The following is an 18,939-nucleotide window of genomic DNA, read 5'->3' as shown; positions in this document are numbered from 1 at the left end:
TCTCATAACACAGAGGGGAAACATATTAATGTATAAAATACATGAAAAAGGGGATTTTGCATAATAGGTGACCTTTAAGCTAATACAGCTATTTGAATTAACCTGAGTGTGATCTCCATAATTATATAGAATAATATTCAAATATAATCCCCCCCCCTCTTCTCTCTCTCTTTCTCTGTCTCTCTATCACAATGCTACATCCTGCCTTCTCTCTATCTCTCAGCAGACTGTTTGCCTGGAGAAGCGTTGATGTTGTATGTTGGGCATGTAGAAGATGATGCATTGTGTCTCCTTCAGCAGGGGATCCTGTCCTTCCCAGCTGCCGTAGGACGACTATCCACAACGTTTCAGTAGGACCAGACGCCGGAAACTGCCATCAAAGACCCCGCCACCATGGATCTGTCCTTCATGGCAGCGCAGGTAAAACACTCACTCTTCTACTATTTATTTGTATCAGTCTAATTAAAGTGAGCTGAAAATATATGCATTAAATAAATATTTTAAAAGATACTCTGCAAAAAAATGTACAGTTATTTTTGACACGTTATTGAAATGTTATTGATGTCCTAGGTGTGATTTCAAAACTGTGACGTAGCGATGATGGCAAATATTAATAAATGCTGTATGTTTTTATTACGTGTTAAACCAAAGCGATTTATATTTATATATTTAACTCCAATGTCATGTAGTTAAAATAAATTGCAAAGTCCATGTAACATCTACCATTACAACTTTTTCTGTGTATTCAGAATCAGAATCAGAATACCTTTATTAGTCCCACAGAGGGGACATTTGCATCGTTACAGCAGGAAAGAGCCACAGACAGCTTAATGATACATATGTTAAAAAAGTACTAAGTTATGATATAATAAAAAAATAAAAGTAAAAATAAATACTTTTCAAAATACAAATTCTGTTGCAGTTCTTAGGATTTAGCAGCCAGGTATATATTACACAGTTATTAATGGCATATAATAATGTATATATTGCACATATTGCACATAGTTTGATGGTATTTAACAGCAGCAAGTTACACAATTTACAAAATGCAAAAAACACACCTTGTAACGATTCTTGTAAAGGATTTAGCAGCCAATTACACAGTTATTAACGGCATATATATATATTGCAGATATAGCACGTATTGCACATAGTTGATTGGTATTTAGCAGCAAGGGGTGATATAGTCTGTGTTGTGGTGAGTGTAGTGGAGGGGGGGTCTACTAGGGGCTGTGCTGGTTGTACAGTCTGACCGCTGCAGGAAGGACCTGCGGTATCTCTCCGTGAGACAGCAGGGGTGCAGCATCCAGGGTGTCCTGGAGGGGGTGGGACATATTCTAAACATAGGGAAAATACATCTGCATGTATCAATACAACAATGTAACAGTTTAAACAAAAAATAACTTTGAGATGGTGTTGAACATTTCAGATTACAATACATTCAATAATTCAAAAATACAATTCCAGTTTGTTTGTGTCACTGCTTAGGACATGGACGTAGCTCCTATAGCAGGGGCCATATACACAATTTATTTAAACATTTCCATATAAGCTAGAATCCACTTCAAGACCCTGGTACTTGCGTACCATGCTGCGAATGGATCTGGCCCTTCCTACATCCAGGACATGGTTAAACCGTACACCCCAGCACGTGCACTCCGCTCTGCATCAGCCAAACGACTCGTTGCACCCTCGCTGCGAGGGGGACCCAAATTCCCATCAGCAGAAACACGTGGGGTTGCTATCCTGGCTCCAAAATGGTGGAATGAGCTCCCCATTGACATCAGGACAGCAGAAAGCTTACACACCTTCCGGCGCAGACTGAAAACTCATCTCTTTCGACTCCACTTCGAGCGATAGAACTATTAACAAAGCACTTATATACTAATAAAGGGCTGGCTTATCTAAAGCCAGTTGAGTAGCACTTGAAATGTTTTAGCTCTATGAAGCCTGATGTACTTATATGATTCTGTTTTTTCAAGTTTGTATCTTGTTGGTCGAACGCACTTATTGTAAGTCGCTTTGGATAAAAGCGTCAGCTAAATGTGATGTAATGTAATGTAATATAATATTTTGGGCTGTTTTCATATGTCGTTGTGCGAGTCACTAACAGAGGACGAATGCTGTAAAACCATCCGATCACTGCAGTGAGATTCATTGTTCACAATGCTGCTAGTGCTAAACAGGAAGAACTAAGACATAAGCTATTGAACCGGACATGAGACAAGGGGTGGGTCTATATAAGCTGAATTCTCATTATTCCTAACTGTTACCAGAGGAATGTGCAGCAAGAATAATAGGGCCCTTTAAGTAAAACATTCTGCAGGAGTTACCAGGCAGCGTTTTGTAGTCGGGCACATTTCTCCGAGGGTAGAGATCAGAAGTCGCCAGGACGCTCTCTGATTGAGGGATATCATTTCCTGATTCTGCAAGAACACAGTACATTTTGACTTACTTTTCACAGTCAAAATACTTAAAGTGATACAAATTTTACAATTGTACTATTTGGTCCCAATCGAAATAGTGAGTTATTTAACTCTACTACGACAGTCGCTAAGAGAAGGAGAGTTTTGAGTGCTTGAGCTGTACTATCGTGTGATTACAACGTGAAGTAAGTGCCGTGATCAAGGGTTTTAACACATCTATATTTAACTTAAGCTAATATAAGCATCTTTGTGTGTCCTGAAAAGCGCTATATTGATTAAATGTATTATTATTACTATATAAATGTAATTTATTACAAGCTAGCAACACAAACATGAAGCAGCACAGACACAGAGGAGACCCGAGAGTGACGATACGCTTATTCTATCTCACTACTGAACATTATCTGTCCTAGTTGTTGGACTTTGGGAGGACGCTAGGTTGACCTCACACTTACTCACATCCAGTGAACAGACGACACAAAAAGCCTTGGAGCTGGAACTGTGCCCGTCTTTTTGAGTTGTACCAGAGAACAAGCTTTTTTGTGTTTCAGGCGGCCATCATACAAATCTTTGTACATTAAGTGTTCAGCCAGGGGGCTCTGTGAAGCAACACATGGCTGATGGATTCGTTATATACAACTCCCAACAAGTGAAAACCTAATATTTTACCTTTTCAACGTTTACGTTTTGACTTGAACTTTTCTCAAGTCAAAAAAGTCCCACTGACTTTTGTTTTGTTTTAACCTATAAATCAATCTATTGCATTATTTTTTCAAAGTTGCCGTTGGAAGCAGAAAATGATTTAACAACCAGCAAAGTATTTGAGTATCAATAAGTAGAATGGATGCAGCAGTCTTTCGAGTAGATGCAGATATTAAAGCGTTTTAGTCATTTGAAAAAAGCCCTCAAATACAGATCAGGCTCAGATATAAGCCAGCAGGAACATTTGTGAAACTTGTTATAATACTGCAGATCAGCCAGAGTCACCCGTTGTATACGAAGTCATAGTGTTGGTGGAATATACAGTTCGGAGATTCAGAGCAGCTCACTCTTCGAGCGGCAGAACCGTTTAACAAAACTAGCTAACTAGGCTAGCTTAATATTATTTGAATATTATTACATATTAATACATATCACATATTATAACCAGTGTTGGGCAAGTTACTTCCAAAATGTAATATATTACATGACTTATTACTGTCTTTTGAAAGTAATAAGTTACATTACAAAATTAATGTCTCTGAAATGTAATGAGTTACACTACTTTTAGTTACTTTTTAGTTACTTTCACCAAAATAACCGCAAAAGAATGGCTCGGTATTTTAAATGCTAAAATGTAGTTTAGTGCAGCTCATTATTCCAATCATTTTTAATTATTAAAAAGGATTGGAATAATACAGAAATGGCATGTTTAACACAGATCGGTTGAACAATCTTACATAAGATATGTATTTTATTGTATTTCCTTTATTTGTATTACTTTTCGTTAAAGCTACATCCTCACTGATAAGAGGCACTAAATGTTATGTTCTGTTTCTCTTATGTATTTAAATTTACCAATTAGTTGATTCATGTAGAAATATAACACTATGTTTTATATAACAACCTTTGGATAACCAAGTGCTCCCTGACTGACATAGAACATTCTGTTTTCAGAATATAAAAGCATGAAGTGAGCACTCAGCCTCAGTGGACACACAGCTGCAGGCTCTCACTAGCGCTTCATCTCTTCACAGGGTGGCCCTGCAGGGGAGGGGACACACAGAGGAGCATTTAAAACCCCTGACTGTCCTCAAACTGATTGTGTGTTGTTCAAAGCAACATCAAGATGTTCAGCTTGGGCCACAGCTGCCTTGTAAAGAGCACTCTGGTCTGTATGCATCAGACCCCCGGCAGCGAGAGTGTGTGTCTGTGTGTGTGTGTGTATGTGTGTTTGTGTGAGTGTGTGTGTGTGTTTGTGTCTATGTTTGTATGTGTGTGAGAGTGTGCAGAAGTGAGTGTGTGTATCTGTATGTCTGTTTGTCTGTACGTGTGTGTTTGTGTGTGTCTTTGTTTGTGTGTGACAGTGTGCAAGTGTTTTTGAGTCTGTATGTCTCTGTGAGTCTATGTCTGTGTCAGGGTTTCCGCTAGGATTTTTTCTCGCCGGTCAAATGTCCGGGCAGAATTTATTTTAACGGACTAATTTGAAACTTACCGGTCATATTTCAATAATAATAAGAGTTGTGTAGCAGAGTTTCCGTTAGCAGGTAATTACCGGACTATGAGCAGATATGCTTCAGTTTAAAACTCAGTTCACGGGGCTCATTTCTATATTGCTTCAGTTTATAATCGTAACAGATCGAAAAACTCAGATTCATTTTTCAATAAATGATTCCACAAACAACATAATTATTACATAGATAACGTACATTATTCAAAAGTTTACATTTCATTTGAATAATAACACGGGAGAAACGGATCCTCTCTTTTCCCCTCTCCCTCTCCCTCTCTCTCCTGGCAGCCCGTTTCTCATGCAGGTCCTGCAGCGCGCTAAACAGAGGGCGGGGCTTCAAGTGATTATCTCCGTCTGACTCAGCAGCTGATCTGATCTCTCTCTCTCTCGTCCGGTTACACTTCACTCGCGTTTATGTCCATATCGATCAGATCCAGCTCTGCTGATCGGCCTTTATAGAGAGCACCGATCAAACTATTAAGAGTGAATATCGGCCGATAATGACCGGCGGCCGATCGATCGGAGCCTCCCTAATTATTACCAGACATTTTGACCGGCAGGTTTTGAATTTACCGGTTTTTAATAAATGTTACCAGCTAAAAACCGTTAATTACCGGCTAACGGAAACCCTGGTCTGTGTGTGTGTGTGTGTGTGTGTGTGTGTGTGTGTGTGTGTGTGTGTGTGTGTGTGTGTGTGTGTGTGTGTGTGTGTGTGTGTGTGTGCGTGTGTATGAGTGCATGGATGTGTGTGTGTGTGTGTGTGTGTTTGGATGTGCATTTGTGTGTGCGTGCATGTGTGTGTGGATGTGTGTGTCTGTGCATGTGTGTCTGTGTGTGTGTGTGTGTGTGTGTCTGAGTTTTTTCCTGTTCACACCGCAGCGGATACTCACCAATAACACTCAATTATCCTTGCTTTTATTTATTGGTTTAATTCCATAATCTCGGGCTTTTTTGGCGTCCGTCAGGAACTGAATTTCAAAATAAATATAACCGGAAACAGACGTAGGCATTTCGAGCGATTACCCAAGATCCTCAGCTATGGTTTTAAGCTCGCTGATTGGATGTGTTAGCCGCAATGCATGCTGGGATTTGGTGTTTATATTATATGAAATCCGGAAAACATTTTAAAAGTATAAAATAATACTTAATTCCGAGTGCTCTTGCTTTTCTCTTTGAAAGTCATCACATAACGGCATTGTAATACACGGTTCGGCTGCATTACATATTACAGATCTGCCGTAGTTCTTTATTTAGAGAGCCCTGATGAGAAGACCTTTGGAAAAACTGGAAGAAATGGCGCCGAAACTGAATACTTGACGTGGATCATAAATATATCAACAATTAAACAACATCTTCAATTTCTCTTCACACAATACGTCTCCTCGCAGTATCAACACTAATTCGGCCGACTTTTACATTTGATCTAATTCATAGATAGGTTATATTTACACCATAACGGTGCACAGCTGATAGAAAAGGACTGTAGTTTTCAAAGATATTACTTATTTTCTTTGAATGTAAGAATGTAAATACTGAGTCTGAAATAGTATAGCAATATGCTGTAAAATGATGTGAAAGCATGCATAAAACTATACATCTTCAGATGTTGTACATACACACTAATAATACAAAGTTATTATGGCTGTGTGTACCTTGTGTGCACCTCCTAGTGGTTAAAGCACGTTATTGAATTATTGTTTTTATGTGTTATATTTGATTAAAAAAATATTAAGAGTACATACTTTCATAGGGGGAAAGTATAAATATAGAAATATAGAATATAAAAAATCAAGAAGATACTATAAGTGATCTCTACAATAAAACAGTTTAGTGCAGGATGTACACAGATATTAATAGGAGGATGTGCAAAACAGAAAAACGGATTAACCTTTATTTAAACATTAAATATTAAATATTAAGCCTGGCAAAGTAATTAACGTCTAATATATACCTTTCCTGCAATGTTAACTGTGTTGAAGCACTTATTTTAACTGATATTATACACATTAATTATACTCTTATGTATGTAGATAGAATAAGAAATGTGCAGAATATGACAGTTTAATGGTGGAGGTACACACATATTGATAGATGTCTTGTAATGCACTGTTGAGGAACCTGTGACCCAAGTTTTTCATTCATTGCATAACTACACCGTAGTTGTGTATGATATGTCAATAAACCTTTGAAAATCTTGAAAGGGATGTGCAAAATAGCCATAATATACAGTCTTTATTAACTATTAGTAGAGCATAACGAGTAATGAATATACTTTATTACTTGTTTCCATTCATGTCAATTGCAGATACATGTTTAGTCTTCTTAAGCACCAACTATCCAATATCTCTCCTGATTGTTGGCACTTGACAATCACCTTACCTGAATTTTACTCAGGTGTAACTAAAGTCTGATTTAAGGGTTGTTTATATTTCACATAATTAATCAGAATCTGCAAAGTAACTCAAATAAATGCAATGCTCTGAATTGTAGTGGAGTAGAATTACAAAGTAGCAATGAGCTGTCATGTGGGTATATATTAATGCTGCGCATTATGGACACAAGCGATTTTCACCCATTTATTAATTATATGTTTTACATTTGATAACACCAATGTGTTTAATAATGGCAACTTCTAATTGTGGGAAAAACGAAAACGTTCAGTAGAGACGTCCCATAGAACATTTTGCGAAACACAATAGCCAGCATGTGTAGTTCTGGAGGGGTGTTCGATTCCAGTTTTGGATAGTCTGGCGTGGTTTCGTTCCATTTCACACAGCTGTTTGACGCTCTGCGTAACCTTACGGGAACTGTAGTCCTAAACGATAGCTGGGGATTATGGGTAGTGTAGTGTCTTCGGCCATCCTAAACTCAGAAATGTTGACAATCGCAATGATGCTCGAAATGTCCCTTACAGGCCTACGTCTGTTTCCGGTTATTTTTATTTTGAAATTCAGTTCCTGACGGACACCAAAAAAGCCCGAGATTATGGAATTAAACCAATAAATAAAAGCAAGGATAATTGTGTGTTATTGGTGAGTAAATAACAGTGTGTTATTTTGAAAAGAATAACAAATTAGAAGGAAAAAAATATTTAAAAATACAGATTTCAGTATCCTGAGGCTCTGAGCCCTATTTATTTTCCTCACAGACGGCAACAAAAGTCCGAAATTATACGATTTAAAATAAAAGCAATAATTGTGGCTTGATATTGAGTAAGAACATGTTTTTATGAACCACACAGCTTCCGATCTTCCACGACCCGACCGGAGAAAAAGACGTGCTGCAGCCTGAAGGCACGAAACACGTTACCAGTAGAAATACATTGCTTTTAAAATCGTGCTGTGCAACACGAAAAAAAGGGGCAAATCGTGTTGGTGAACACGAATCAATAGATTAAAAATCGTGTTGGTGAACACGAAATGCCGTGAGACTGGGTTGGCACAAATGGTTGACATTATACATTAAAAAGATCAGGCAGTTCAGAGAGAATCAAAGGAAGGCAGGCAGGCAGCTTTGCATGACATTCTTCTGGACGTGTTTCATTGTGGTGATAGTGAGGGTAGTCAATCGTTTTGTTGACAAGATAGTAGTGACGGCCATCTTGGTGACGTGTGTTGTTGTGCGAGACCAGAGATGTGGTTCATTGAGTGTTTCACACAAAAATGTGTTACTTCACAGTTTTACGACAACATTTTTTTTGACTTGCAAAATTATCTTTTAAATTGACAAACATCATATGTGTAATTCGTGGCACAATTCAAATGGGATCGAAAGATAATCTTTCTCTCTCCATTGACTTCAATACATAATTTTTCCGAAATAAGGTCCCATGGAGGTCCACCAGAAGGGGAGGGACTTCGCCACTCTATAACGCGCTGATTGGCTGTGGGTGGGCCAGACGTGCATGTGGGTGGGCCCAGGCCCACAGCTACGCCACTGGTTACAAATAACTGGTTCTATCAATTGAGATGTAAAATGTCCATGTCAGAGTTCGGTACCTTTCTCCATGTTTCTGTCCCCGCCACTTCGTTTCTGTTTCTGTTCATGTGAGCGCTGCAGCAGTCTTCGACCCGCCCCAAATGCTCTCATTGGTTAAAACGCATGATACGCCCATTCTAAGACAATACTGCTTTCATCGCGCCCCTCCTGGGACCATTGCTGTGTCTGTATGTGTATTCAGAGCCAGTGAGCAACGGACTTTCAAAATAATAATAATAATTAAAAAAACTGTTAGTGTTTATTAATAACACATTACAGTAAGTTGCCCAGCCCTCATTTGTATATTTGTATTCTTTGGGATGGTGAGAAACAGCATTTAGATATCCCTGTATGTATCACACACGGAGGAATTGACAATTAAGTTGACTTTGACTATTTTTGATTACCATAAACTCTTTGAGGGACATGCACGTTACATAGCTTTGACTTCATCATAATAGACACCAAACGTAAATACTTGGGCAAAGACTTGACTGTCAGCAGATTATTGTTGTATTTATTTTGCAAATACTAGAAGTCCTTCAAGGTGAGATAATCCAAAAACCACACCTAGCGTTTAACAATCTTAGAAACCAAGTTATAACGAAAAGGTACATTCTAAAACTATTAATAGAACACTTAAATATTAATAGAACACAAAGATTCATAATAGAAACGATTAACGGCCCTATAAATGAACTTTAAATGTGTCTTTTACCATAAAATAGGCAACATTTCCTTGTTCCTTGTGAGGAGATGTCAAACAGGTTTGACAGAATATTCAAGATAAAGGCTGGCCATCCAAGATTAGAGTTTTTGCAGTTGTTACAGTAGCCAAGTTAAATCTTAGGAAAAGCACCAGACATACAAATGTCATTGTCAACGGTTTGTGTTAAATATAAAATACAAGCTCCCGGCTCAGTAAGGTAAAGGACTCTGAGTGTTTAGATAGTTAACTTAGTCTAATATCTCAGTAGCTCTCAAACGGTTTGGTCACCATTTATGTAAACAAGTATTTCCAAGGCACGCCTTATGACATATTGTTTTTGCTCTGATTATTATTATTAGGGCCTGAGCTCGACAGAGTTAACGTTTTTAAACCTTTCTGAACATTTGAAAAGCAGCTTTATCATATTCTATAAAGTCCCAGTCGAGTTTGTAACTGCCTTGTTCTTTTTCTTTGGGCCCAAAGATTCCAATGATGACGGGGGTCTTCATGGACTCATCGCCTAATGATGACTACAGCACGGACCACTCTCTGTTCACTTCTTCTTCCAGCGTCCACGCTGCCTCCATGGCAGCTCAAAGCCAGCCTGAGGAACCCCCCCAGTCCATGTCCAGGGACGCCATTTGGCTCTGGATAGCCATCACTGCCACCATTGGGAACATTGTAGTCCTGGGTGTAGTGTACGCGTTCACATTCTGAAATGAGTACTCTGGGCAGTATGTATGAATATATTTTATGACTAGACATGAGCTGTGATGGGCTTTGGGGGCGATCTGCAAGTGGATGACTCAGACATTGGAATTGCATTTAGTCAATAAAATACACATCAGCAAAACTAACCGGAAGTTACAAAGCACTTGAGAACTTCTGCCAGCGAAGCGTTGTGAAAAGTGGTGATAGCAGACAGAATGTACACATGTCTTCTTTCCTGGTTAAGTGTATGTGCTTCAAAGTACATGTGCTTCAAAGTACATGTGCTTCAAAGTACATGTGTATCACTGAGTGTGTGTGTGTGTGTGTGTGTGTGTGTGTGTGTGTGTGTGTGTGTGTGTGTGTGTGTGTGTGTGTGTGTGTGTGTGTGTGTGTGTGTGTGTGTGTGTGTGTGTGTGTGTGTGTGTGTGTGTGTGTGTGTGTGTGTGTGTGTGTGTGTGTGTGTGTGTGTGTGTGTGTGTGTGTGTGTGTGTGTGTGTGTGTGTGTGTGTGTGTGTGTGTGTGTGTGTGTGTGCTGGCTGTGTAACACTTTGGCACAGTGCCCAGCAGAAGACTAGCAGAGACGGGTTGTGATTGATTTTTTTCCCTTTTTCATTCAATATTGATAAACGGTTTTGAGGACACATTTTTAACTTGTAAAGCCCTCTTTGAAGTCCTGTGTAATTATTGAGTGTTTTTAGTTTACTGTTAACAATGTCTGTAAAAATGTTTTATAATAATACGTTTCTTTATTATAGCACCTTTCACAGAAATAGAATTACTTACTTCACAAGTAAGATCACAAGTTAAAATGAAGACCACAGAAACATGAATACAATAGCCACATGAGGCGGAAATGTAAGGTCAACATAAACACAAAACACAGACCACGTGGAGTCCTGAAAGGAACACACACATCACACACATTTCAAATAGAAGTAAAAGGTAGGTCTTCAGTAGTTATTTAAAAGCTTCTACAGAGAGTGCAGAGCGGATCACTATAGGGAGAGAGTTCCACAGTGTTGGAGCATCACCTGAAAGGCATGGTGACCTTTAGTTTTGAACCCTTGGGACATATTTCAGGGTTTAAAAAAAAATACAGATCTAAATTCAACATGCACAATTCCTTATATATATATATTGTCTTTAACTCATTCCCCAACAATATAAATGAAATATGATTAGTTTTTGAAAAATACTCTTTGCTAGATCAAATGTAACAATGGAAGTGTCCATCTTTTTTTGTGATAAAAATGTAATTTATTTTAAAAAAAATACACTGTAATAAAAACTAGGTTTACATTTTGCTCATGCTTTTCTAGGACAAATGTATAATGTTTATTATTTTTAATCAAAGCCCTGAAGGAAATAAAACAATTTAACAGCAATTGGAACACAAGAACCACACATCCAAAAGTATTTGGCTGTGAAATATAGAGAGAATGAAACATCCATATAAATGACAGAACAGATATAAACAACAGCAAATAAAAACAATTAACAGTCACTATTCATAAAATACATTATATCTGAAAAATATATTGATGAAGTGACACTGCAGAACATCATGTGAGTCAATGGGCAAGTCCGTTTAGGAAACACATGATGTACACAACTTCTTTGTGGGTATAGCACAGATGTACTTGTTGCAGTTGCTGCATGTAGTCTGTGTCTTGGAGTCCTTTGAGGGGCCACAGACCTCACAGCGCTTCCTTTTGCCGGCACAGGGTGCAATCTAGAACAGTACAATATGTATTAGTTCAGAAAATGTTTTCACCACATCTCCTAACACTGGAAAAAACACACACACACACACACCTCCCCCCCCCCCACACACACACACACACACACACACACACACACACACACACACACACACACACACACACACACACAGGTTGTGGTTGTGTTGGCCGTGCAGGTGTAGCAGCAGGAGTTGCCACCATCTTCCTCAATATAGCAACAGAGGCTGGGTTCCTGGCATGTGGTGTCTTCGCTGCATGTGAGGCCAGTGCCTTGCCAAGCTCCTCCAGAAGCGTCTTCTTTGGAGCTTCTTTTGGTTCCATTCTGGGTTTATTGCCATCCAAAGTGCAAAGGCATTGTAAGCAGAGACATCCAGGATGTTGTAGAATATCACAAGTGGCCACCTCAAGGTCCTTCTAATGTGATGTTATGTCTCTGTTTAGTCCCTCTAAAACATCTGTCATGGCAGAGCTCAGGTAAGGCAAGTTTTGTAGACAGAGAGCGTTGATCGATTATTTGGCTATTTATTTACATTAATGTGTATGTTGCCGTTTATTGTGCACCCACTGAAAAACTGTCCAGCATCAGTAGCATGGCTTAACGTGGTAACGAGGTTACTTGTATAGGTTGAGGTTGTTCTAGGCTGTTGCTTGGCGTGGCGAGAATATTGCTCCACTTTCTCCGGTCCCCGAGATTTGGCTTCCAGTAGCTCTGGAGAGAGCTTTCGCACCTGTGGCTATTAACGCAGCGTGTGTTGAAGCTTGCCGGCGGGCGTGTCTGAAAGTCGACCAACAACCAAGCTTCAAAAGTTGAGAAACTTTTGAAGCGAGCAACGCGAAGCGACGGAGCCACAATGCAGTTCGGCAAAGAGTGACGTCACCCCATTCAAAGAGAATGGGCAGAAGCGTTGAAGCTTCAACGCACGCCACCGTGTGGACGGGCCGTAACGGTCATCGTGTCTCTGCTTTGTTTCAAGACCCGCATCAGAAAGCTTTTGAATGGTGGCACTTCTCCAGTTGGTCTACCTGCTCTTCACGCAGCTCTGCATGTCGTCTTTAGGTGCTTTTTTTTCTGGAGATAGGCTCTCCTCAATCCACTCCTCCATAGTAAGGCCCCCCCGGAAGTCGAAGTTAATCTTAAATGTTTCCATGTTTAAGCTTTGTTAGTTAGTTAGTCTCGTAACGGACGTAATGTAACAGTTGTAACGGTTGTAGCTTTTCTCAAACGCGGAGGGATACATGACTTTTGAAAAGTAACTACAATTCTAGCCGTGATATACGCTCATTATATCACGGCTAAGAAGCAATCAGATTGCTTGATTCAACTTGTCCTTTTTGCAATGTGTTGTATTATTAAGTAATATCATACATTAACCCCATTATAGCAGATGCCACATTGAATGGATGAACACATTTATGCATCAATAATTAAAACGGAGTATTTCTAAATATACTTATATAATAATAATACATTATATTTATAGCTCTTTTCTACAACTCAAAGATGCTTTACAGTATGAGGGAGGGTAGACAAACAATGACAGGCAAACAAAATAAAGTAAACAGAAAAGGCAGTCAAGAGGAAGTTGATTGAGAGGGGGGGGGGGGCTTATGGGTAGACAGAGTTGAAGAGATGGGTTTTGAGGAGGGACTGAAAGACTGTGAGGGACTCAGAGTCACGGAGATCTTGGGGGAGGGAATTCCAGAGCCTAGGAGCTGCCACTGAGAAGGCTCTGTCCCCAAAGCTGCAGAGTGTGGATGTGGGAGTGGATAGGAGTCCGGCTGCGGTGGAGGACGGGCTCCAAGGACGGGATGCAGCATCTTCTACAGAAAGCAGTTCCCAACTCCAAATGTTTTGAGCGATGTTCGCTACTTGAGCTGGGAATCGTGCACAGTGCACACGGATGCCGGGTAAAAATAAAGAAACTCAGGCAGGACTATAACAAAATTAAAGACCACAATAATAAGAGTGGTAACGATTTTCTATTGTTATTATATATATATATTGCCACTGTTTTTTAATACTGACACCTAACTTGCACTAAGGCGTGTCTGCTGCTACTGTATATATATTGCCACTGTTACATTGTTTTGAAACTACTTACACTTTATTTTACATTTCACACTGTTATTTAACTTCAATTTACATGCATACGACACACCTGGAACAGCATGATGCCGTTATTGTTATGTCTTGACTGCGCAATAAAACAAACAAACTGGCGAAGCTTTATTTATTGTGTCCCACCCCAAATTTTCAAAATAGAAGAATGTGAGAGCAGACAGGTGTCGGTGGTTGAATTTATCAGAAACACAAGTCTTACACACATAAACACAAGTAATGTATCATGTCATTTGTTTTAGATAAATAAGGGAAAAACACCAAACAAGGGTTGATGTCCTTTTCCAAAATCAGCCTGAGGGGGTAATATATAATAAATACATAAAGATAAAGTCCATTGTTATAATGGGGTATTTTATTTGTAAATTACCCTTATGAACTCCATCATGTCTGAGGTCGGAAAGTAAACAAACGCCTCACACAGCGGATGGGCTTTATACCCCCTCCCCCCCCCCGTGTAGTTCTTCTTCTCTCGTTTTTTTGTTGTACTCGCCGTGAAGTGGTTTTGCGCATAGACATATAAAGAGTAGACGCCGCATCGACCGCTGCTGCCTATTGGCGCTGACGAGCCGTGGGGCCGCCATCTTGGACCGGTCACCCGCTCCACTCAGTGTAATCTGTCTGGCAGGCGCAATGAAGTGTCAGCGCATTTTATCAATCATAACTCGCTGAATACAAAACTGATTTTCACGGGGGGGGGTTTTCTGCAAACGTCATATATGTAGGCATGATACCGGACACATGATTCGGCGTATTTTAATATTCATAGTAGGCTTAACAGCAATAGAATATTCTGGTATTTGATAGCCTATGTTATGTATGATAGGTATTTTGCAAAAGACACACGATATATAATATATACACACACACACATAAAAAACCACTAATGGTCTATATATGATAGAGAAGCATATTGTGTAGGCCTATACTCAGCTATTTTAATAAGTTGAAAAATGAAGAAACAATAATACATTATACATAGACAGAAGTTATATATCAGTAAAAATGAATATCTATGTCATAAAAAATGAAAATGTACTTCTACATCTATATAAAAAATGTAAATGTTCAAGTTAAACACAAGAACATGACACCACCCCGCCCAAACCATATTTACACAAAGTTGCTCATGACACCCGAATGCCCCGTGCATGCGGCTCCTCCAAAGCATGACTGAGAACCTCTTTCTCATATCTTTGTCTTTGGGAAACCATCAAAATAAAAACGGGAGATTTGAGAGTCAACACAAAAACATTTTAAGAAGGAGGTCAAGCTTATTTTCTTCCTTCTTCTTCCTAGATAGATTAGATTAGATTTTAGATTTAGATTAGGACCCTTTGTGTTTCAGGTGACAAAGACTTCGTCAGGTAATAGGCAATGGGAGCCTTCCAATGTCCGTGTAGGCCAACCACCATGAACACAAGAGCCTCAGTAGCAGCATCGGTCTCATTGTTTCCATCACCCATGTCTACAAAAGCAGACATTGACTGGTTATGTGGATTATATTGCACATGTTTTCTGATGGCCATGTCATCCAACATGAGTGAAACACATCCATATTTAGCCTGGTCGTCCTGGCATCTTCTCTCCAGCATATCCAGCATCATCTTGTTCAGGCCAGGCTTGCCATCCACCGAACACAGCCACCTGTAAAAAAATTGAGAAGTAGCTATTTAACGTACTTGCAACCGTAATTTCCAAAAATGAAATTGAACAACATTAAGACTACCTTTTTGTTGTATAAAATGAATATCAACAACAGAACAACATATCTAACCACATGTACAGGTGCCAACAGCATCTGATTGTGTAGCATCCAACCAAGCTTTAAAAACATGTAGTGGTACTAGCTTGGTAATTTTCCATTTTTTTTGCAGACTGTTCCATGTTAGTGGAGCTGCACATCTAAAAGCTTTCTTCCATAAGACAGTCCTAGCACTTGGCACATTTAATAAAACCACATCATGAGATCTCCGGCAATAAGTACTTTCAATTCGCAGAGAGATCAGGGAGCAGATGATCAGTGGTGCCTTGTTTTTACTGAATGATGTGTTTTTTTTATGGGGAATTCAAATATGAGCTTATTATTAGGATTTTCGGAGACTTTGCACACGTTTTCACAAACATGTTCACGCTAGGAGTACTTCCATTCGCTTCGTCTTGATCTGTAGATGTGATTTGATGTGTCGTGTGTCTCCCAACTCCTCTCCAAAGTTCAGATACTATATAAAAATACTAAAAGGTAAATAAAACATTAAACAATGACAAAATAACAACCTGAAAGATATGTATTCTATCTACACATTTCGTAATTATCTAATCTCGTGGCCTTATAAAAGTGTTGGCTAAAGTAACGCAGAATATATATTTTTTTAATTGTAAATAATTAGAAACATTATTTATGTGCACAAGTACACACACATAACAAGCTGGACCGAGTTCCTCCGGCTGCAGTTCCGCAGACGGCCGGTGTGTGGCAGCAGAGCGCTGGGAGCAGAGGGAGGTGAGTAGACGGATATGACTGATGACGGGTGCGACGGAAATACACCCGAACATATCTGGTAGGCCGAACACATCTGGTACTGACACCGGGGCTGCAGTCGGATAGTTTAAAAATCAGCTCCTAAGTTCTAACCCTATCGTCTATTCCTTGACCTCTGAGTGAAACGTCACGGGGTTAAGGGATAGTGGATAGGAGAATTTAAAAGGACTTAGGAGAAGAGACTGCGGTACTTTAGAGAATCCGAATGCACTTTCACTATCCGACGTGTTTATGATGCGCCAGCGGACGTCATTGTGTGCGTCTGCTGCTGTGGGGAAACCATGGAAACCACAGTTTTCTATACAGCGGACTACAACATGGATGCTTAATAAGAACGAGGGACTACTGTAAACTCATCTAGAGACTCTGCACCGTGCTCTGATGCTGCTGCTTTGCTTTATGAACGTGGACAACAGAGAAACATATTCTTCAGGACCAAAGCTTGGAATTGAAATAAAAAGGAAAGTGAAACTGCTCGTCACCTCCGGTGACGAGCAGTTTCACTCCGGTCCACATTAATACAAATGATCCCAATACGTATGATTGTATGAACTAAAGATCTTAAAATCAATACAGATGTATTTATTATAAACGTTAGTCCTTACCATCTATCACTGTGTATATCACCATTCAAACATCTTTTAAAAGTTGAACAAACCCCACACAGCTCAGTGAAGACTGTGAAATGTTGACTTTATTTGATCATTTCAGTAAAAACTAAGGTTCATATTTCTCTTTTTGATTATAATACTGATGAACGTTCAAAACAAAGCACTTTGGCAACTTACCACCTATGTTTTAAAAAGCTTAATAAGCACCGTAACTTTCATGATATCATTTCTCCGTCATAATCGTTTTTTTCCGTGAACGGCCGACTGTTGAGTGACGGCAAATGCTGCGGCTGCAAGGCATTGTGGGGCAGCATTTTCGCTTCTCCTGCCGGTTAGGGAAGTCCAGTGGTTCCTAAGCTAAAGGAGGTTATACAGGAAGTTTGAAACCTCCTTTCCTATCATTCTCATCATTCTAGAGTATTCGAACGGCACTTATCATGGCTGCCACTGAGGGACTTCCGGGTCATTTCACTCCTTTAGGAAGGTTCCTAAGCTAAATGGACTATTCGACTTCAGCCCGGCACTAAAGTACCACTAAAGTACCACGGCACTAAATCCGCCAGGGGGCTAGTGCCAATCACATTCACACCGCAGTACTTTCCCTGAGGCACGATTACGCTGACGTCACTTCGTCTTCTTCTTCTCTGGGTTTACTGGCAGGCCGCAAAACCATAGACATATAAAGATCTTATCATATATCATATATATATAAGATCATATATATCTTTATATGTCTATGCCTACACCGGTGTTGTGTCACATTATGCCTCTCCGTCATGAAATGCCCCCCTTGTCACGGGAACGCGCATTTCTAAATGATACGTTTACGCCTCTAAATGACACGTTTACACCATAGGTTTACACCTTAAAAAGATGTTTAAAACGAAAAGTAAACGTTCAGGGGTTTTATTAATGGTAATATTCAGACTGTGAGTTGTTTAGTGGTAGCTCATAGTCTGATTCTTATGGTTTAACTTTCGCTCCGTATTTGAGATGTCGAAATTCATTCGTCACTTCCTTTTCAGTTTTTGTTTTTTTTAATCTTTTTTTTATCATTATTGTTACGTCCTGTCTGTATAAACGTGCTTTAAAATGTATTGTTTAATTTTACATAGTTGTCATCTGATAATCAAAATATGTTTACAAATGTTACATAGTCTTTGTCAGCATATTATTATATACGCTATGCGTACAAAATAAAAGTGTGACATTCCTGAAACGTGCTCCATTTATTGGTGCCAGTCCTAGAACCATACCCTGAAAAATGCTTGAGGGTGGGATTCATAGAAACCTCTTTTTTGGGGGGGGGGGGCATTTTATGACAGGCCTGGCCATCACGATATGCCCCCCCTTGCTATCTTACAAAATAAAAGTGTGACATTCCTGAAACGTGCTCCATTTATTGGTGCCAGTCCTAGAACCATACCCTGAAAAATGCTTGAGGGTGGGATTCATAGACAGGCCTGGTTTATCATCCGAGTCAGAAATAAAACCAATATGGAGTGAGTGCTAGTCCTGCAATTGTCCATACATTTACATACACAGTAATTAATAATACATGTTGAATGAAATAAAGAAATAAAGTGACATATTATCCATACTAAAATTGTGTACATTATCCAATTGGGGTTGTTTGCGTGGTGCAGACACGTGAATGGAACAAAGTTAGTGACTCCACCACGCAATGCGGTGTTAAGGAGTCGTGCTGGAGTCACACATTCTGGTGAGATCAGGTTTATCACACATAAAATAAACATTTATTTTGAAGATTTATTAGATTTTTATAGGCAAAGTTTAATATAAGAAACCTTGCAGTCTCCCTGTAGCAGCCAAAATCATATAGAAATAAAACGGATAATTAACTTTAAATAATACAGCCGCTGAGGCAA

General features: G+C 39.4%; 1 protein-coding gene across 1 annotated transcript; it reads left to right on the top strand.

Annotated features, from left to right (window-relative positions):
* The first annotated feature begins 272 nt into the window (after nucleotides 1–272).
* Nucleotides 273–10,042, top strand: LOC117439483 (uncharacterized protein C14orf132). Its single transcript, XM_034075374.2, has 2 exons — nucleotides 273–420; nucleotides 9,809–10,042. Exons 1-2 carry the CDS (start codon nucleotides 394–396, stop codon nucleotides 10,040–10,042), a joined length of 261 nt encoding a protein of 86 aa, XP_033931265.1. The 5' UTR covers nucleotides 273–393.
* Nucleotides 10,043–18,939: the final 8,897 nt, after the last annotated feature.

Source organism: Pseudochaenichthys georgianus, chromosome 24, assembly GCF_902827115.2.
Source record: "Pseudochaenichthys georgianus chromosome 24, fPseGeo1.2, whole genome shotgun sequence".
NCBI classification, from domain to species: Eukaryota; Metazoa; Chordata; class Actinopteri; order Perciformes; family Channichthyidae; genus Pseudochaenichthys; species Pseudochaenichthys georgianus.
The sequence above is the reverse complement of the archived record's forward strand: the minus strand, read 5'-3'. Positions and strand labels throughout refer to the sequence as shown.